Here is a 22,132-nt window from a genome sequence, read left to right on the forward strand (position 1 = left end):
AGCTTGTTGTGATTGAAATTAAATTATTAAGAACTTTATTTCGTTTTTATCCTGGTTCAAATGAAGTTTCACAGCAAGTCAGAGGTCTCTGACTGCAGCCGTCTGGGGGTACCTCAAAGGGGTAGAACCAAACCCTCTACCTTCAGGGCAGGCAGAACTTCACAGCTGGCGCATGCGCAGTTCATGCATCACGAACTGAAGCAATTAGTCCTAATTACTCTCTCCTTTTTAACCGAATCGTAAAGTTCACTGAGATGATTTTAGTTTCCTTTGTTAGAAAAGTTCTGAAGTTCCTGATCCCCCATGAAGACAGGAACATCTGGGGAACTCCTGATATCCAGAAGGTCCAATCAGCGCTGCAGCATCAGCAGGTGTGATGATGAGCTGAAGTTACCCGCACCAGACTCTTGTCGCTGCTGGGCTCCAGCTCTTTCTGCTTTTGTTCCTCCTGCTGCGGGATCATGGTAGCCTTTGTCGGTCTTCTCTGGATCTTATTCCATGGCACACGAGGAAGTCCGGTTCTCCGGTGGGACCCGGTGGAGCCTGTGAGGCCGACAGAGGACGGAGCTTCCGGCTCAGATTTTTACCGCCTCCCGGTCTTTCTGCACGCACCACGACCTCTGGTACCTCCGGACCTGTTCCGACCCGCTCCTGTTAAAGAGCCTCTTCCTGCAGGTCTGAACGCTCTCCTGGTGCCGCCAACGAGACCAGACCATAACGTCCCGGGCAGGGGCGCACGCGCCGTGGAAGCCTGGTGCGGGACGGAGACTGTTTCTGTGCGCGTGGACCGGATTCTACTTCGTTCTTGGACCGCTCCGGACAGGTTCAGACTGGGTTCATGTGAAGCCAACTCCGTCTCCTCGCGGTACCTGTTTTTCTACTATGGGCTGAAGGAGTGTGGAGGAACCCTTCAGGTCAGAAATACTAACCGTAACCTCTCTTTAGGTCCAGCTAGTCCAGTTTCCTGCAGTAGTGCCAGCCAGGGATGGTCTTGGTGCAGAGGCACTCTCAAAAGAGCATAAGACAGTATAGTACAGGGGCGTCAGTCGCATGTTAAGTGAGGGGGCACAATGGAGGGGCTTTGGGTATTGATGCCGTTTCCGGCATTTTAACATTTTTGTTAACTTAAGATTGTATAATTAATTTTCAGTTAACAATTAAATAAGCGAGCTTTAAAAATAAAAAAGATTAATTAAATTACATCAACATTAAATGGCACAAAATTTAATGTTTGGCTGAGTTTTTATTTAGTTGAACTTGGTGTCTTCTCATTATCTGAATGTCAGAAATTCTTAAAGGCCCCACGTGTGAAATCCATTGAAATCATGATGAAAAAATGCGACTCTTTAGGGCCGTGCAGTTCAGAGAAAGTATTGCAGCTACAATGGCTCACTCATGAGTTTGACTGTATAATCAATTTCCAACCTGTGTAGCCTAACCCACACAAAACTTAAAACTAGCTTCTCCACCTCTTTAAAAAAGCATTTATAATTATGACCGTTTTATCAACCTACCAGTTCTGAAGGAAGCAAGCTAGTTCTGTTAGATCTTGAAGCTGTAACGATTCACACACGGAGGAGGGGTGACGTCAGCCAGGAGTTCAGGTGTTGTGAGAAATTGTGTTCCCCTGAAATATTCTGTCCCCCGTGTCGGGAGATCGCACTTCTGGATATTTTCACAACATTTGTGATCAACTTTTATGGGAAAATGATGTAATGTAACCTAATAATGTTATGCTTGTGAATTTTTTTTATCTATTTCCTCCTAAAAACAAAAAAGATATAGTAAAAACATTCTTGTTCACTTTTGCAGCAAGCTTATTTACAATTATTGAAAGTTATGTAAAAGGATGTAATCTCACTCAGTTTAACCATCTTTTATTTGAGGTTGTTTAGTCCTCATAATGGAAAATAAGTTCTGTGAATTTGGAAATATTTGCTCTTGCCTGCCTAAGGAAAACAGAATGTTTCAGGGTAACATAATTTCCCACAACACCCATTTCACATGGATCACGTGCCTCGATGTAAACAAACTGGCTGCTGCTATACCAGCTTATATGGATATGGAGCGATCACTGGCTGATCGTTAGCCACGGTTGGTGAAGGAGGCTTGGTGAGCCGGGGGCACGTTGTGGACATCAAGTAAACAATATTAACTTAGCCACCAGCTAATCGTGGCTCACGATTAGCTGGTGGCTTGGTGGAGATGGGTTTCACGAGCTACTAGTTAGCCATGGCTAGAACCGAGGGACACGCTGCTGTGCGGAAACTCCCACGAATTACCAGCAAAAGAAGACTCAAACCTAAAAGTAATGTTTGAGAAGAAGCCCTCTGTGTCAGAGCGTCTCTGTAACACGTGGAGAACTACATCGCTGTTAGTAAAGTGTTGTGGAGATAAGCAACGCTGATTTAGCCACAGGCTAGTGGACGAGCGGTGGAGCGTGTTGGGAGAGACGGCAGGCTGCGGGAAGAGAGGAGACTTGAGTAGAAGGACTTTGGAACAGACACATTGGGACCGGGTCGGGAGTTCTGGTACGGACACGTTGGGACCGCGTCGGGAGTTCTGGTACTAGGAAAAGACTGATGAACAACTTGAGGTGAGTTTGGGAGTCAGAGACACTAATAGGAGGCTGGTGTCCAGACAATAGTGGCGGCGGTCTGAACATATGCAGCTTCCTTGTGTTGGACACGATGACGAACTGACACATTTTATGTGTCTTTTGATTTCATTGTTTTTTTTTATTCAAACTAACAAGTACAGCAATGGTGTAGCTATTCTTTTCTATTACTTCGTTGAATTAGCAGACTCCATGCATCCAGGGCACACTGCTGCCCTCTGCTGGGTCTTTCAGGTTACAGTCATAGTCCAAAGGGGTAACGTGGAGCTCGTATGTCCCTAAACAGCTACTGTATTTTAAAATGGTGGATGACCATGGAGCATCGACCAGTTTGTGAACTGGAAACACAGGATTTGATAGTAAACTGGTAAAAAAAAGTCACACACTGGGGCTTTAAACTACTAAAAATACCAGACTTAAATGAAATTCTGGAAAATAGAATGCTGTTAAAACATAATAATATATATAAAGAATATATATAAATAAAGAGCAACTTGTGGCTCCAGGGCCACACGTTGCAGATCCCTGAAAAAAGGAACTGTGAGATGGCATAAAACATTTTGCTGCTTGTTTGTCAGAGAACTTGAGAAAGTTGAATTTAAATGAAATATATGGTATATAGAAAATATTTTAAGGCTGTCAAAGTTAAACATGTTCCCTTTATCTAGTACTGATCCTTAACTGGCAACAGTTGCCCTGAGCTGACTCGTTTGTTTTTGATACATGGATGGCAGTTGCCAAATGTAACCACAGGATTTCATTGTTACTTTATGCACCTTTAAATAGAATTATTTTGTTTTTCAGGTTGTTGGTGGTGAGCTGGTGTATACGTATGTACTGAGCTACACTCCGCCCCCACAAGGTTATGTTATCAGAGTTTTCCCGGTTAAACTTCCTATCCACTGCCGTTATAACAGGTAATCATTTCTACCACTGACATGTGAACGAATCAGTAAACCCACTTGTGAACAGCAGTTTAACCATGACTGTCCAGGTTAGAACTAACATTGACAGGATGCACCAGAATGTGTTTCTCTGCAGCTGTATGATGCTGCTACAAAGTTCAGCACTAAAATAATCAGTAAACTCATTTAGCATTTTAAAGTTTGTGTTGATTGAATGGCCACATGTTTCTCTTATGAGCAGTCACAACCCTCAGCCATGTTGGAGCAGTGAAAAGACAAAAAATGCTGGTTAGTGGCCCTTCCTGCTGGCAGTCGGAGATGGGCCAAGGCCTAGTGGTAGCTCCTGAAGCCTGGCCTGGTCATTATACTGGGCAGTGGTGGCTTGTCCACAGGGGGCGCTGGGGCGCCGCCCCACCAATCTCACAAGAAGATAGGAATCACAAAATAATTTAAATTAACTAAACAATCTATACATTATACAGACTAAGTGCTGTGTATAATCTGCATTTAAATGTAATTTAAAAATGTTATTTCACACTTTTATCTCTATCGAATCATCTTGTGACATGTTTCATGTTCCTCTTCGGGGCAGCAATCATTACCATAACCTACGCTATAACTGAGGCATGCACACTAGATCCCCCTCCAGTACAAAGAATAGGAGAGCCTTTGGGTGCAGAGGTTTGAGATCAGAGCATGCACAGAAGTCCGGCCCTTTCGTATGAATCAGTCACAGGAAGAAAAACACTGTTAACCGGAAAATGATGGAATGTGGCGTTGGAGATCTGTAAACACGTGGTAGCAGGTGAAAAAAGACAGTCAGGAATCAGCTCAGTATGACGTTGGGACATTGGGTTACACAAACCGAGTGGATATTTGTACTATAACATAGATTATTATGACCATAAACCAGCAAAGGTATGACAGAATTTACGCTTTTGATTTCATGAAATGAGCTTCATTTTGCTGCTGCATTGCTCCGTGAGTTTTACATGTAGAGTAATAGTGCTTATATTGCTGCAAAGAAGAGTCTGGGTTTTAATTTAAGCAGCTGCTTATGTGGATAGGATCGCATTACACCATTGCTACTGTGTTTTTCCTTGTGTATTTAGCATCTTTTTATGGCCTTTTCATTTAGCAGCTTATTGTTGGCATTGGGTGTTGTTGGGGTAGAAAATGTTGATTCTGTCCTTTGGACGAGCCTCTTAAGTATGTGTGCAGTTTGCATACAGTGCTCAGCATAAATGAGTACACCCCACCACATTTGTCAGAAAACCTTTAGTTTCCTTTCAGAATCAGCATTTGTTATGAGATACCATACTACGCAAGACTCTCACAAATGTGAACCATTGATTGCAAACAAGATTTCTTTCTTTGCACTCAAAGTGATAAATAAATGACCCGCACTTGTATAGCACCTCTCAGAGTAAGGACTCCAAAGCGCTTTACACTACAGTGTATCATTCATCCATTCACACACACATTCACACACTGATGGTGATGAGCTACGATGTAGCCACAGCTGCCCTGGGGTGCACTAACAGAGGCAAGGCTGCTGAGCACAGGCGCCACAAGTCCCTCTGACCACCACCAGCAGGCAACGTGGGTTAAGTGTCTTGCCCAAGGACACAACAGCAGAATTCTCTGTTCGGAGCTGGGATCGAAGCTGCAACCTTCCTATTACTGGACAACCCGCTCAACCTGTTGAGCTACTGCTGCCCCAAAGTGATTTTCCTAAAAAATCCTTTCAAGCCCATGTTGCAAAAATGAGTACACCCTAATTATATTCTTAGGAGAAAAGCCACACTTAAGACTACAAAATTCTAATCAACACCACAGGTGAGTCTAATGATTAAATTAAGAGGTGTCCAGCAGACAGGTGACAAAAAATGGCATTACTTAACAAAGAAAAGCCCTTTCCATTTCATGCTGTCAGCAATGGCTTCACATGGAAGAGAAGTGTTACAAAATCTGAGAAAAGAAATAATTTCGTTATACAAAAAGGTGAGGTCTACGAGATCAGCAAAGCTTTACATATCAGTCACAATACTGTAGCAAAAGTGATCCAAAAATTTCTAAAAGATAAAAGTGCAACCATCTTACAGAAACGTCCAAGCCGTCCACGGAAGTTAACATCAACAGGAGCGTCTTGTGATAAGAAGGGTTGAAGGACATCACCATGCAGGTTCACTGCAGTTAGCTAAAGCAGCAGAAACCCAAACTGGAGGGACCACTTCCCGTGACACTATACGGCACACACTGCAGAGAAATGGCATGCATGGGTATTGTCCACAAAGGAACCCTTTCCTAAAGCCCATGCACAAAAAAGCACACCTAGGATTTGCTAGGGCCCATGCTAAAAGATATGAAGACTGCTGGGACTCTATTCTCTGGAGTGATGAAACAAAGATTTCTGTTTTTGGAACTAATCATTTCAAAACTGCTTGGCGTCGTGAAGGTGAGGATTTCAAAGTGAAATGCATGGTGCCTACAGTGAAGCATGATGGTGGCGGTGTTCTTTTGTGGAGCTGCATGAGTGCTGCTGGTGTTGGGGAGTTGCGTTTCATTGATGGTATCATGAACTCAACAATGTACTGCTCTATACTGAAGGAGAAGATGCTGCCATCACTCCATGCACTTGGTCAACGTGCACTTTTCCAACAAAACAATGATCCAAAACACATCTAAAGCTACTGTTGCATTTCTGAAGAACAGGGTGAAGGTGATTGAACGGTGAAGTATGTCTCCTGATCTGAACCCAATCCAACACCTGTGGGAATTCTGAAGCAGCAAGTTGAGCGTCACTCACTATCCAGCATCCAGGCTCTAAAAGACGTTCTTCTTGAAGAATGGAAAAAGACAGATGTTGCAAAATGTTGCCAACTTGTTCACTCCGTGTCTAGAAGACTTGGTGCTGTCTTTGAAAATCATGGTGGTCATACAAAACACTAGATGTAGTTGTTTTTGCTGTTGGGTGTATTCATTTTTGCTTCAATCAGTTTTAGTAAAACTGAAGATTTCATGATCTAAGTTATATTATTAACCTTAGTTTCATGTTATGGAGTTAAACAAGTGTTCAATAAAACCCAGCCTTGTGAACATTCTGGAAATTGTTCTTTTGTTCATTGAACTACTGATTAAATTTGTACTTTTTGAAGGAGGTGCACTCATTTATGCTGAGCACTGTACAGGGTGGACCATTTATATAGATACACCTTAATAAAATGGGACTGGTTGCTGATATTAACATCCTGTTTGTGGCACACCATTTTTTTTCCCAATAAGTTTGTGTCACATGACCCTCCCCATTGAAAAAACAAAAGTTGGATCGAAGATGGCCGACTTCAAAATGGCCATCATGGTCACCACTCATCTTGAAAAGTTTGCCCCCTCACATATACTAATGTGCCACAAACAGGATGTTAATATCACCAACCATTCCCACTTTATTAAAGTGTATCTATATAAATGGCCCACCCTGTATGTTGGTGAATATTAAGCATGTTTTTGAAACAACTTTGTTGCCGGAAATGCTCGTGGACCTGGTTCAGAGTTGTAGGGTTCAAGTTGTTTGATGCATAAGAATGGTAATTTTGCATCCCCTAGTGGTGATATGTGGTTGCACCCCACCAATAACAAAAATTCACCAGCCACCACTGATGCTGGGTCCTGGCCTGGAAATTGTAGATGGGCTTATGGGAGTGATTTGGATTTTAGCCTGGGTATGGTAGCTAGGCTGGGTCATTGTGCTTGGTTTTTGACCGAACATGGACTGCTAACACAACTGGGCTTTGATTCGCAGAGAAACTGAAAGATGCTGCTCTCAGTGCCAAGTCAATGTCTAATCACTGGTGTATGGTGGAGAGAATCCTGAAATTGTCAGTTGGGTAGGAGCTGGTCTAAGAAGGATGTTTAGATGTGCTCAGAAAATGGCAATCAGCAGCTTCCTCATTTTAGAGGGTATTTACACTAGCAGAACTAGAACCAAGGACCCAGCCAATCTAGCCCAGGAATTATTCACCCAACTTCTTTTCTGAGGCTGTGAGACTCATCACTGTTGACCCTTTAGCTGACCTAAGCACTTGGCTTACTACAGTTTCATTAAGTCTGTACCTTGAGTAGTTTTATTCTTTCATGTTTCTATCAATGATTCTGAATGAAAAGCTCTAAGTGCGTTTACATGCACATCAGAAAACTGAACTATTGCCCTAAACAGACTGACATTTTTTAATTCTTATTAACACATTAATCTTGCTGAAGGTGAACTGGTTCTAATTGTGCTGAAGCACCCAGATAATGTGGTAGGAAACTGACTGCATCTGCATGTAAAATGCTTAGTTGAGTTAATACAGGTAACTTCCAGACGTGACGAGACCGTGGAAGCGGTCTTCTGGCGTTTGTTTATTATTTGTGTTGCTATTAGCTAATTGGAAGAATGTCAACACGAGCAAATTTCGCCACCTACTGTACCAGAGTGGAACGAACTTCACTTGAGTTTGGTTTTCAAACAGATATTACAGTATATTACTTTAGATCGACTTAGATGTGCATATAAACTCACTAGGTGGCATTTTCTATTAATGTTTTATTTATGAACGAATGCAAGAACTTGTTTCTGTTCCAGGTTTCATTACTCTTATAAGATTGGCTTCAGACCACAAGTTCAACATAAAACATTTCTGAAGGGTATCAAGAGTAAACTAACTTTCAGCCTCTCCATCTGTAATGGTACGTGCCGAGTTAGTTTTAAGTTTTAATATGTGATTGTTTATTGGTTTAACCATTACTTGAGATATTCTAACAGGCTTTTCACCAAAGGCTACAACAGAAGTGTTTCCATAATGATTCTTATAAAAATGTGTTTTTAATGACTATATAATTTAGATATTGACATTAAGCTCTTCTTGTATAATGTAGATGACATTATAGAAGTATTTAATATATTAACATGGTTGCATGTGTTCACTAGCGGACTGGAGGCCCATCCCCTCAGGCCATACGTTCCTTTTGGGAGAACCGTTGTATTTCGTGGCTCAGGTGAGAACCCTGATGGCTGGGGAGAGGCTGTATGTGGACTCATGCTATGCAACAAGCTCAGAGGATCCAGGCAGCTTACCCAAAGTTGATATTATCAGCAACTATGGGTAAGTGTGAACAGATCGGTTTGTTTCTGTGTGCTTTTTACGTGTCTGATTGGTTTGAATGTTCTGATTGTAGCTGCATGACGGACAGCTGGAGGGAAGGCAGCAGCTCTCGCTTCTTGTCAGGAAAGAGCAGTGTGGTAAAGTTTTCTGTGGATACCTTCTTGTTCAGGGAAGTTTCACAAGTAAGGATGGAAAACATTACACACAATTATGTCTGTTTTCTTAAGGGCATAAGAACAGATGGGGTTAAGATGTGAAAAACTCTTCCTTTATAAAGGATTTCTTTCTGAAGATGACTGACATTTTCCTGCTTTGCTAGAAAACTGCTGTGACTTCACACTTTTTTCTTTGTGGGTTGCTGGTTGAGGTGAGAACAGTAAATTAGGTCATCCCAACCATCCATTCCCTGAACGCCTGTCCCCCATTGCCTGCGTTCTTCACGGGGAAACAAAGAAAACTTCATTCATAGCGAGTTCAAGGCATTGGTTGTTAAAGTAGAAGAGAAACTAACAAGTTGGAGAGGTTAACACGGTCAGGACAGAGGAGAGGACTGATTCGACATGAAACAGAATTTAAAAAAGAAAACGGCCTGGATGTTCCATTCCGTTGTCATTTACAGTTTACATCTAAGGAGTTGTATGCATGTTCTGTTTGGAGTTAGTTTTGTTCTTGATTGGAAATCTTTGTTTTCTGAGAGTTCTGCCTCTAAGCTGTCATTCAGTCTGGTTACCTTGACAATGCTCATATAGTCGGGGAGCAGAGGATGGAACATAAACTGGAATCCAATTCATGCGGTTTATCTGTCACTCCACAAAGAGTTCCAAATCACAGCATAGCTCCAGAAGGATCTCCTTCAGGGAGATCATTTCGCTCACGGAGGATGTGCTGACTCCAGAGTACACGCTCTGCCAAATCCTCTAATAACACAAGATTCTCGTCGGTCTTAGGTGTCGTTATAGGTTCTAACACCAGTTATGTGATAAAGCTGTTTTCCACCTAAATTATAATTTATGGGTAAAATAACTGACTTGTGGATTAGGAACATGTGTGGACAACTGAGATCTTCAGTATTGTGGTTCACCCATTCTACTGGATGCTGTTTCGTACGCATGGTCTGAGGTTTTGTTATATTTAGGTACATTTCCACACACAAGTACAAAATAGTGATTACCACACAATGTGTAAATGAATCCCTTCGCTTGAAGCACGCACAGATCTGTGCGTAAGAATGGTTGATAAATGAGGGCCCTGGAGTGGAAAATTATGTGTTTGTTGCAGCTATTCATTTGAGGATGTAGAAGGTAAATGATTGGATTCATGATGACCAGGATTCTGCTGTTTGGACAGGGCAGCTTTCTGGTGCATTACAACCAAACCCAAACCAAAAAAATGATCTGAAATTGTGCCCCACATGTCGGCCTTTGAAAGCTGTTCATCCAAAACCTCGTTGATCTTTATGTAGACAGATGCTCCACCTCTCCCTCCCTGTTTCCTCACATGGGACCTTGGGACTACTTGGATCAGCTTGTGGAAGGTCGTGTTTTTGCATCTGAATGATGGACATAGCAGCTGAACTGAGAGAAAGTTCATGGACTCACATACACTGATGCACACAAGCATGCACACATGCACATGAAAGACAGGCCTACACTCCCAGGTTTTCAACGTACTCGCACTACTCTGAGACTCTCCTCCCAATTCCTGGGCAGCGGAAGGTTGAAAGCCACTCTGATGTGTAGATGGGGGTTTCGACCCTTCTCGTGTTTGATTATGTTGTGACTGTTATGTCTGGGGTGTTTTTTTTTCTGCAAGCCATCTTTGTTCCCCATTGTCATTTCTCTGCATATTGGGAGTGCCATAATGGTTGCATGCCCACAGTAAATTGTTTTCCAGTCTATATATTTCATGTGTTCTATCTCTGATCTTGGAATGGTTGTACTGAAATACATTTCATTGTACCGGCACACTGGTTCATTGACAAATAAAGCTGTCCACATTGAATGATCACTCTATAAGTGGATAAGTACTGTACTACTAACTAAAGTTTTTCCTATCAACTGCTTTGTCTCTGTAGGTGCAGTATCTTCATTGTTCCCTATCAGTGGGTCTCGGCTCCTCTTCCATCAGTAAATCCTGCAGCTACAACAAGACTGCTGGCAGGTTGGTGTTTGTGTGTGTATGTGTGTGTGCTGATTGGGTGGGTTATTTAGTGAGTACATTGTAAGACCCTCTTGAGTAAATTCCACCATACTTGAGATGGACACAAACTTTAAAATGAGCTTTGGCCCCTTTTACCTCAGTAGTATGAAGCTTCACCCACAAAGACTTTGGCAGTCAGATGTTTTTTAGCCTACTGATTCATCACTGCAGCTTTTAAACCCTCCTGACCTTAATAACAACATACAGGAACTACTGGAAAAGGGGCTGGAGTGTACATACCAAGTTTAGTGGTACCAGGTAGATGTCAGGTTCACCAAAACAGAGTTGGCTCTGGAACTAAAGTCCATGAAAGGGTTTAAACCAGTGGTTCCCAACCTTTTTTCACCAGGATCCCATTTTCTGTGTGCAAGACAAGCCAGGGCCCCCCAACCCAAACTCCTACCTGCATTCACACAATTAAAAATGACTAATTACAAACTTTATACAGACATAAGGAGAAATGCCTCTTACAGAGTTTTCATTGTACTATTGGGTATATTATCTGGTTTTTATAAATGTAATTTTTACAAATATAATCTTTGTAACCTCAGCACTGAAAAAAATTATTGGGACTTCCTGCAATCTTGCGGGAACCCCTTTGGTGGTCAGACACACCAGGTTGGGAACTACTTGTTTAGACTACCTGCTTTGCTAGAGTAGCTCTGGTTGAGAAGTGAAGGGGTGGGCTTCTTAGCGCTCAGCCTATCTACCGGTACGTTTGGGGTTTATGCCCAGGGACGAAGGAGTAGCTTCCCTGCAGCTTCAGCACTGTTTGTAGTACATTCATTTACGCATCACATAGCTGCTAGATGGTAGTCCCACGAGGCATTCCATTGTCCTGCTGGGGGACTCGTGTGGGCAGTGAGACTGTGACCTAAAGGGGGATGATTGGGAGGAATGGCACATCCAGTCTGAACCCCATGTGATGTTCTGTATAAGACTTCTGTGCATTATACCATAGTGTAGAGCTGCCTAGGCCACAGGTTGATGTTTGACATTGTAGTTGTCATCTGGCATGTAGCCGTAGGTTTTCGAAACTTGGGTGAACTGGTTACCACCTGGTCATGATTTGGATAAGAGGGTGGGGGAAGATGCCTCACAGACCTGGTAGGTCCAAACACACAGTGAGGGTCTGCTGGGAACATCTGGAGGAAGAACCTGTCAAAATGATCTTCAAACCCATCCTCGGCAGAGGTTTGATTTAGAATGTTGAAGGCGTTTGCCCATTAAGTTCATGTGCACTTGTGGGAGTTTTTTTTTTTTTTTTTTTACTCTTGACAAAAATAGCACAAAGTGATCTGCAACCAATGTGAGATTATCTGTATGTTACACAGAAACACCACTCGGCAAAAAAATCTGTGATGAACATTCTACTCAGTTTTATGGCTTTTTTTAGACATTTTGTCCTGAATCAGGAAAGGGCTGCAGGCAGCAGCCAGAATGCTTTGAAGCAACCAGTGACTCGAGTTCCTAGCCAGTCACGACGCCAGTCCAGATCAGCACACTAAGAACAACAACAAAGCAGGAAAGTAGAGGAAAAGTATGGGACAATGCTGATCTGTGCTGTTGGAAAAGGTGGCCAGACTAAATCGCACCAATCAGAGTGCTGAGTAGTGCCATTGGCCATTGGAAAAGGCCTGTAAGAGAACATCCTGATTGTAGAGAATTACAATGAAACAGCCAGTAAGTTATAAATTCAGACTTTTCACTACATAAATTCGGGTCAGGATGTTGATAGCAAAATTACACAAGAAGGCAGACCTATAACATGTTTTAATTCACGGTTAAAGGACAGATCCCCATCCAGAAGAGCATTCCTTAGTACTGGAAATAATGTCACACAAAGGAAGGGCATGACTACACTTAGTCCAGGTTACATAAAAAAAAAAAAAACATAAGCAAAAGATTAGGAGTCATTCAGGTCTTTGAGATATGCTTCTTGTCTGATTAACTGATCTGATTTATCAGGTTTCATGGAAAATATATAAATGAAGATCATTAGCATAACAAAATTTGCTTTCCCTCTATGTCTTATACATTGAACCAGTGAAAGCAAATAGAGTATTGAACCAAACACAGAACCCTGAGGAACTCCATGACTAACTCTGGTACAGGAGGAAGATTCATTATGAATACGAACAAACTGGAATCTACTCTAATTTCCCTCTGGGATTAATAAAGTATTTTTGAAATTGAATTGAATGAAAGACTTAAGGTAGCAATTCAGAATTTCTTTCTTTTATCTAATGGCACCATCTAGTGGCTGACAAGAGTATCACACCATGACCTAGTTTTCATTTCTGTATTTAGGCTGAAAGCAATGTCTCTCATTCATGAATGAGCTAACAAAACAGAGCTACAACACATTGTTTTACAGTTATTATGCTCATGTTATGTTGTGTTTACATAGATTTATTTTTAAAGACTTACTTGTCCATGAGAGAGGTCACCATCTCTGCATGAACCAAGGTACTTCCTTAAACGCTAGAGCATGCTCTGTGATTGACCTCTGTACGTAAGCGGAAGTCCAACGCTATTGGTTAGTGCTGACCAGCGCTTAGTTCAAATGCATTGAGCTCAATGGGACAGGGGGTGGACTTAGTTAAAAAAAAAGATGTATTTTCTACAATATATCACATTCATATGATAATCCCTTTCATGGATGTCTGAAAAATCGTACATAACTCCTGAAAGAGGTCAAACTCCAGATAACAGCTTTAAATCAGTTTAGTGCTGTTCCCTAAATCCCACTATAACATTCAAACCTCTGGAGTTTTGTGGATCAAACACTTTGCTGAAATCTAACTGGAAAAGTACACCAACTGAAGAAGAAAGTCATTAACACATTTTTGTTGTGGTGTTGTGAAGGTGGGAAGAGCTGATATCATCATCATCTGTGTGTTCCTGCTGTGGTTCTGTGTGTGCTGGCGAGGAGACCTGTAAGTTCCTGGAATATGATCAGACTAAAGAAATCACAAATACACTTGTAATTTTGCACAGTTTTCTAATTTTTCCAGCTTCACATAATTGTGTTTTTAGTACCATTTCTGTTGCTGCTAATCTAGTAATGGTTAAATAAATAAATAAATAAAAATCATTTAAAAATACACTAGAAGAGGCATAAATCTGATGGAGGACGTAAATTTACTAACTTGGGACAGACCCAAACACAGAAGAGCTGAAGCCGGGTGGTAAAGACACACAGGTAGTTCTAATAATACCTGAGCGCCCATAACATCTGAGACTGATGCATCAATGTTACAGCGGGACTAAAGAGATGATCAGAAACAGGTTACAGCTGGATGATCTAGGAAGGTAGAAGAACGTGACGTCTAAGTGGTGAACAGGTGAGCGGACCTTCGGGACATCCCGCTGTCACGCCAAGAAGGGCACGGCTGCAGATTCACGCTGTAGACCAGGGCTATTCAATTCTGGGCTTCGAGGGCCGGTATCTCGCATTGTTTGGTTTTAACCCTGCTTGAACACACCTGATTTCAATCAGCAGGTGATTAACAGGCTTCTGCAGAACCTGAGGAGCTGCTGCTGCACAGGTGACTGAACTACTCAATCTAGTGTGTTGGAGCAGAGAAACCACTAAAACATACTGGATACTGGCCCTTGAGACCCGAGCTTGAATAGCCCTGCTGTAGACTATTCATCACTTCTTCCTCGTTCTTCATGGGCCGTGATGCGCTTGAATTAAAACATCTGCCTCTTTAGCTCCCATTCGGCTGACAGCTTCAACACACTGTGCTGCTGAATTAGTAATGCACGCATTTTCTTACAAGTAACGGAAACTGTGTTATGATAAAAGAAGACCGTAATTATTAATTAGATTACTCATTACTGAAAAAGTTTTTTTTTTTTTTTTTTTTTTTTTTTTTAGTAACGCCATTACTTTAAACCATGTCATTCCCATCACTGCTGGCCGGTTAAGTCGGCTTATGCTCTGCAATGGTTGGAGATCAGCGGGACATTAGCTTCATGCTAACCCAAAGCCAACATAGTTTTTCGGGAACATTGAGCGAGTCCAAAGTGAAGGCACCACTAAAGATCCGTGAAATCTCTGTCAGCGCTCCTGGCTGGAGCTGTCGACCTCGCAGATCTTTGACTGCGGTGGATCAGCGAAGCTCGATAACTTCTGCTATCCTTGCTTGGCAATAGGCCCAGAGAAAATTTTGGGGTGGCACACCAAATTGATCCTCATGGTAACTCAGGTAAACTTTAATCTGTAGTGATGCAATAAATGCATTTTCATTTAAAAATAAAATAAAATCATAATAATATGCATTCAACACACCCTGGCGGCATCAGGGAGTCTTGGGTCGTTGATAAGTGGTCAGACTGTGGACGTAATGTGGCGCAATCATGTACTTTTTACAAAAGCAACGGCATTATAAAGGCGGTACGGGTGGTCTCTGTACTGCCGTGGACTTTAGTTTATCTTGAACATAACTTTTTGTTTTTTATTGCAATTGAAGCCGCAAAGTTGTATTCACAAGCATCAAAATCCGTCTTTTGTAAAATCCATGGCACTTCAAACAAGTTTAGAAAAGAACTTATCCTCTCTTAGACTCCCATTCATTTTTATCTGTCAGTTGAGGACCTGTTTTCCAGAAGTAGATGGGCGTGACGTGGTGGTACCAAGCTGACGAAGAAAATAACAGAGGCAGCTAATGATGAAAGCTGGCAGAAAAATGAAGAAGAGAAAAACGACAAAGCTCTCAGATTAAATTCATTACAATTTACTTTTATTATATAATCGCCAAATCACGAGTTGTCTCAAGGCACGTTCCAGTTGAGTTCAGTTCATTATGCCAATTTGTTAAGTTCCCTATATAAGGAACCTAGCAGACTGCATCCAGTCACCGACTTGTTGTGTCAGAGACTTTACAGCAATCCTCATTCTAAGCAAGCATGTAGCGACAGTGGAGAGGAAAACTTCCTTTGAACAGGAACAAACCTCCAGAGGATCCTGGCACTGTATAAGCAGCCATCCACCATGACTCACTGGAGATTAAGAAGAAAGAGCAGATATGTGTGAATGCACACTTTTTAATTGGGTGTTTGTTATTCAGGCATATCAAGGGCTGAGTCCACAATTACATGCTACTTTGTTTGGTATGTCTAAATAAATTAGAATATTTAAAAATATTAAGTGAGTAAAGGTTTGTTATAAGGGCTGCTGAGATGTGCTTGTTTTCCATTTAAAAACATCTTTGCCCCTGTTGGCACAAGAAATAAGTTTAGAGGTACTCAAAAGAAATCTCAGATTTCCCAGCATTCACCCAGTATTTAAACACACCATGCATGTAGAAATCAGTTGGGTGTGCAGAGGCTCAAAACAGTTTGTGTATTTGAGACCTGATCTCTGTAAATGTAGATTGTCCCATGTCTTTGTATGTGTACAAGCTGAAGTTAAACACAAAAAGGTAAACACAAGTTACAAATCCGAGTTACTTGCATAGGACTCTAGTTACATGTGTAACCAGTTTAATCATCCCTACTACTACAGACTGGGCAAAACACACCCCTCAACTCTGTGTTTATATTTTTTTAAAAGAAGAGGCTTCTGGATGATCAAACGTGGCAACTGCCTGCACTCTATATCAGCGTGCAACACCTCTGATAACAAACATGTACCATATTGTGGGACCTCCCAAAAGGACTTCAAGTGTGGAATAATTATAATTTATTAACATATGTAAATAAACAGCATGGATGTAGTGTGTGCCACATTTATAAGAATTATCACAAATACACTAAAAAAAAAGAATGAAAAAAGGCATTCCCGATCAATGGAGTCACAGGAATGTGTCATTGTGTTCAGTCACATTTGGCAAGTAAAAAGGTTTCAGGAAGAAAGAAGGGAAAGGTTTACAGGACAGTGGTGGGACCCACCATGTGGTATGGTTTAGATATGATGTCCATTGCTCAAGATTTTGTGGTTCATTTTGGGAGGGGTGGTCCCTTAAGGAAAAGATTTAAAAAGAAAACGAAGCAGTGGTCCTAATATGGAGCCCTGAGGAACCCCTTTCATAATAGGGATAGAACAGGAAAAGGCCAAACTTAGTGGACACTGTTCCAGATATGAAGTTTAAAACCAGCTCTCATTTGCATAGAACAAGTTATCTGTTTACCTAAATATTCTGATCAACTGTGTCGAAAGCTTTCAATAAACCAGTTCTGTAACATAGGAGTATTTTAATTAATTGGCACACTGAGATTTTTGTTTCAGCTGTGGTTTCTTTTCAGCTTTCCAGAACAGAGTCAGAAGTTCTGGCTGGTTTGTTGATCCAAAAGAGGGCAAGAAAACACCTGAGATGCGACCAAGATTTTTCCAAGCAAAAGAGGGTGAAGAACCACTGGGTCAAGACGAGAGTTGGAAGGATGACGTGAATGTCACTCATGAAGGTGTCCAGACTTTTACCGAGGAGACCAGAAATGGCTATAAGGAACGTAAAGGAGAATTGAGGTCTACAACAGTCCGTCATCAGGAGACGACTGGAAAAGAACCAGAGGGAGGTGAGACAGAGGTGGTAGTCATGAAGAAGGAAACGTTCAACGTCATGTCCGATGAAAGCGGGTCACATGGCAATGAAATGAGCCGGTTCAGGGATATGGGACCAGATTTTAGGGATAAACGTATTCATGTCTTATCTAACGATGATGGCAGAACCAACAGTACTGTAATGACCCAGGGTGATGTTTCCATAGATGACACTCCAGTTTGTCCAGGTGGACTCAGCTGTAGAGCGGGTAGCACTGCCTCTAATGGACCTGGTACCAGCTATGGTTCTACTGGTGCAGAGCACTTCAGCACCTATAATATTAGTAGTTCTGACTCTTCTGTGTTCCTTCACCCTGTGTCAGAAAATGGACAGCCTGAGGTGGAGGCGAGCCCAAGCCCAAAACGGATCGTGTGTGAGCAAGCGGCTGAAGGTGAGGACCTACGGATCAGAGGGTTGGAATCTGGGTTCAGAGACAAGATCTGTAAAGATGTTAGTGAGTCAGATTTTGATTCTGGAGCTATAGGGGAAGTTCTTCATCAAAGCTTGCTTAATGGAGAAGTGGAACTATCTGCCACCGCTTCAAGACTGCATACAGCTGGTTCTCTTTCATTTGAATCGGAACCAGTGCAAGGAGCCAACTCCAGTCACTCTGCTACAGTCACCACTTCTCTTCATGTCCCTGACCCTCTAACAGCCAGTCAATGGGCAGAACTGGTACCAGAGTGGGTTCTGGAGGATCTGGCTTTTTTGGTCAAGAAGCCAGCTGAAGCTGCTTCTTGAAGATTGAATGTGTTCTTCATCTCTGAGGTGTTTCAGGGTTAACACTGGTTTTATTGTCTGGATATGGAAGCTTTGATCTGGAGATCAGAGAGAAATCTGTTTTCTTTTCTTGATCGACATCAAACTTACCCAGTCTTTAATTCTAACTTAACAAATTCCCTCACTATTAACTATCTGTCAGAAATGTAGAGGTCACCAAGCTGGTGTTAAAAGTGAAAACCTAAATGTTTTTAGACTTGGAGCGACACGTGAATCATACAAACTGTGTTGGACTGTTTAATAAACCTCAACTACATCCCTGAAAAGTTTCTGTTTTCACTTTGGTTTGAGTGTTTTGATTTAATAAATTGTTTCCTTTATAATTGGTGCCCTTATCATGTTTTTAATATAAGTGCAACTGTTTGAGTCAACAACATAAGCTATTTATCTATTCATATTGTAAGCAGGGTGAGGCTGCTGATGTCTGACATTTGCTGCAAAGAAGTGACTGGTTTCTATTTTAAATGAGATTTTAATGTAGGAATAGTTCTGTGGTGAGGTCTTTACATGTTCATATTTTTTATGTTTAAAAGAACTCAAGCCATCTCTGCAGCTTTATTCTTGACATTTTCAGTACTTTTCAGAATGAGCCGGTTTTTTTTTGGGGGGGGGGGGGGGGGGAGTGGTTGCTGGCCACACCCAACTTTCTCCTGATTGGCTGGATGTTTATCACAGTAAAAATGGGGAATTGCAGTCACATTCCTGCTTTCTCTCCCAACAGTGTTTAGAGTTGAAGCATTATACCCAAATGCATTATAATGCAGAGCTCTTAAACATTTGGAGGCCAGGGACCCCTTAAAGGGGTAAAGATAGTAAGGCCCTCTGTAAGGATTCGTGTATTTTCCAGCCATGTTTGCATTACTTTTTGTTTTCACACATTTCTCTCCTCATTCACCTGAGCCAGGCCCAATTGTCTCTCACCTGTGCTCTGCACTCCAATCAGCTTCATCAACATTTTTCTCCATTTTGTCAATTGAACTCTGGAAGGTTTAGTTTAGTCTCCAGCAAATAGAACTCTATAGCAACAAGTAACAACCAGAGCTAATAGCATTTTAATGGGACATCTGAAAAAGTGATTTACTTTAGTCAACAGTTTGGTCACCTCCCGCCTGGACTATTGCAACTCACTTCTCTTTGGTCTGCCCCAAAAATTAATACATAAACATCAACTGGTTCAAAAGTAGGCTGCTCATATAATCACCAGAACACCCTATTCAGATCACATCACCCTCGTTATTCAGCAGCTCCATTGGCTGCCAATAAAGTTCAGGGTCCACTACAACATTTTAGTCCTTACATATAAGGCCATTAATAATCTTGCCCCCTCTTATCTCTCACAGCTCCTACAAGTCACTAAACCTTCTCGCATGCTCAGATCGTCTTCTTCCATCAACTTAAATAATCCACCAGCACGTCTTGTCACAAAGGGATACCGAGCATTTAGCAGATGGGCACCCTCCCTAAGGAACTTATTACCTGCTCATCTTAGGAACACGACTACCCTTTCACCAATTTCAGGCTATCTCAAAACGTATCTGTTCAAAATAGCTTATTCACTGTAACTGTTATTAGTGTTTCATCTGATGTTTTATTTGGGTTTTAAAATTTCTAGTCACTGAATGTTTTAATTTGTTTATTTTTAACCTGATTGTACAGTGACCTTGAGTTTTTTGAAAGGCGCTCCAAATAAATTGTGTTAATATTATCATTCAAGAATTTCATAGATGTGTTTCTTTTGGACAAGTTGTCAAGGGATTAAAACAGGGGACAGATGAAGTCGTGGCTCTCAGATGTATCCAAAAGGATGACAAGGGATCAGATACCAGAGAAGCCAATTTATTAAAACATCTCAGGGAGCTGAACAGAACAACCTGATTATGTTTATTTAGTTAGCAGACGCTTTTATCCAAAGCGACTTACAATTTATAACCTATAGGGCATGTTGTGATCCGTGGGGGAAACCGGAGTACCCGGAGGAAACCCACGCATGCATGGGGAGAACACGCAACTCCACGCAGAAAGGCCGCAGCCGAGTTTCGAACCTGCAACCTTTGTGCTGCGAGGCAACAGTGCTAACCACTGTGCCACCATGCAGCCTTACCGGGCAGTCAGGAGTTTCTATTCTTCAGAAATTTCTGGGAAACTGCTTTTGGTGAGGTTTACAAGGGAACCGGGAACAGCTGAAGCAGTGGCTCTGAAGTTTATCACCATGGATTAAGTTAATCGATCACTTTGAATATAATGACAGCTTCTGTTTAGTGTTTGAAACATATTACATGAATAGATTTGGTTTATTTCAAATGAGAGAGGGGGAACCACTAGATGTCAGTCAAGTCCAGGTGGTTTGCCCACGACCTGCTGGTGGATCTGAGTGAACTCAAAAAAGGGAAGAAGACGAATCAAAATACACCTGATTTCATTGTTACACAGACTTTGGATACAGAGGTTGATTCTGATGAGGAAACTTCAAAGAATGAAAGCATTCAAAAGAACGTTGGTTACGTATTGTAACCCCAGATTCTATGAGTCTAGTCGCAGCCCTTAAGCGAGCTGCTATTGGAAGGATGATCTCCGCATCAGCCAATCATGAAGAGCTTAAATGTACGCCCACCAATAGTGGGCCCCCTCGTGGTATATAACCGCAGTGACCCCACTGCTCGCCTCCAATGGCTCTTATTCCATCATAACCAGTGGGGCCAAGTGGCTTAAGGGCTGCGACTAGACTCATAGAATCTGGGGTTACAATACGTAACCAACGTTCTATTTCGTCTAGTCTTAGCCCTTAAGCGAGCTGCTATTGGAATAAAGCGCAGCTGGATGGGTTTACGCCACACTGGTTAACACAACCAATGGACACACCCAATCAATCTCCTTTAGTGAGGGAGGTTCAGCCTCAGACCAGGCTTAAAGACTGAGGCAGCCACGATAAAAGAAGGGCCCCCACTAAAAAAACATCATCCACGAGAGGATGAAATCCATCTCAGCAAGGCCAATGAGGCGTCATAAGCATTCATTCAGCCTGCTGGGGTCCAAGCACTGAACGAGTGATGGAACCTGAAGACACATCCCGTAAATAATAACGAGTAAAGGAACAGGGTGAAGCCCATGAAGCAGCCTGACAAATGTCTTCCATCGACACACCACTGTGGAGCGCCATCGAAGAGGAAATCCCCCTGGCTGAGTGAGCCCTGAGTGCCTCAGGGGAAACCTGCCCCGATGACGTGTAAGCGAGGGAAATGGCGTCACACAGCCAGTGTGAAAGACGCTGGGCCGTCAGCGCCTGACCAAGGGAAGACTCCCTGTAGTGCACAAACAGGTTTTGTGAACGACGAATCCCTGAAGTGCGTGACACATACCGTACAAGCGCGCGCACCGGGCAGAGAAGGTGAGAAGCCGCCTCCTCCTCAGAATTATGGAGAGGAGGAAAAAGTCCAGCCAATGAAATTGACCTGGACTTGAAGGAAGCATTAATGCTTTTGGGCACAAAGGCTGGATTGGGGCATAAAACAGCAGACCCGCCATCTTCCCGGATCCTGAGGCATGCGGGAGCCACTGAAAGGGCGGTCAGGTCACTCACTCTCTTAACTGATGCTAGCGCTAGCAGCAATGCAGTTTTAAGTGACAGGAACTTGAGTGAGACCTGGTCCAAGGGTTCAAATGGGGCTTTGGATAAGCCGTGCAGAACCACCGTTAGATCCCACTGGGGAAAAAGCGGGCGGGACACAGGTCTGTTCCTCCTGACACCTTTTAGAAAACGTTTTGTGAGGGGATGATTGAAAACAGATCTATCTCCAAACCCTCAATGACAGGATGAGATGGCTGCAGCATATGTTTTAATAGTGCTGAAGGCGAGGCCCCTGTCCATCAGTATCTGCAGAAACGACAGGACATCCGCCAGCTGGCAGGAGAGCGCTTGAACATTCCGCTCTGTGCACC

The 22,132-nt window shown here is 42.4% G+C and overlaps 1 protein-coding gene across 2 annotated transcripts; it reads left to right on the forward strand.

The window, feature by feature from the left end:
• Positions 1 to 431: 431 nt before the first annotated feature.
• LOC107378987 (uncharacterized) lies at positions 432 to 18,519 on the forward strand. Of its 2 annotated transcripts, XM_015949518.3 has the most exons (9): positions 432 to 914; positions 3,422 to 3,534; positions 8,147 to 8,250; positions 8,492 to 8,666; positions 8,740 to 8,848; positions 10,741 to 10,826; positions 13,734 to 13,804; positions 17,121 to 17,390; positions 17,739 to 18,519. In XM_015949518.3, the coding sequence occupies exons 1-9, from the start codon at positions 462 to 464 to the stop codon at positions 18,155 to 18,157; spliced, it is 1,800 nt and encodes a 599-aa protein (XP_015805004.3). In that variant the 5' UTR covers positions 432 to 461; the 3' UTR covers positions 18,158 to 18,519. The 2 variants fall into 2 exon arrangements, with proteins under 2 accessions (XP_015805004.3, XP_015805003.3); XM_015949517.3 differs by having other exon boundaries at positions 17,121 to 18,519.
• Positions 18,520 to 22,132: the final 3,613 nt, after the last annotated feature.

The sequence above is a fragment of the Nothobranchius furzeri genome, chromosome 5 (genome assembly GCF_043380555.1).
Source record: "Nothobranchius furzeri strain GRZ-AD chromosome 5, NfurGRZ-RIMD1, whole genome shotgun sequence".
In the NCBI taxonomy this organism is placed as follows: domain Eukaryota; kingdom Metazoa; phylum Chordata; class Actinopteri; order Cyprinodontiformes; family Nothobranchiidae; genus Nothobranchius; species Nothobranchius furzeri.

Bases quoted from the DNA above. Each gene is read 5' to 3' on its own strand.
- LOC107378987 (XM_015949517.3), top strand. From the start codon at position 462: ATGGTAGCCTTTGTCGGTCTTCTCTGGATCTTATTCCATGGCACACGA. The intron at 3,535-8,146 runs GTAATCATTTCT...TTTCTGTTCCAG, and splicing joins ATCCACTGCCGTTATAACAG to GTTTCATTACTCTTATAAGA. The intron at 8,667-8,739 runs GTAAGTGTGAAC...TTCTGATTGTAG, and splicing joins GATATTATCAGCAACTATGG to CTGCATGACGGACAGCTGGA.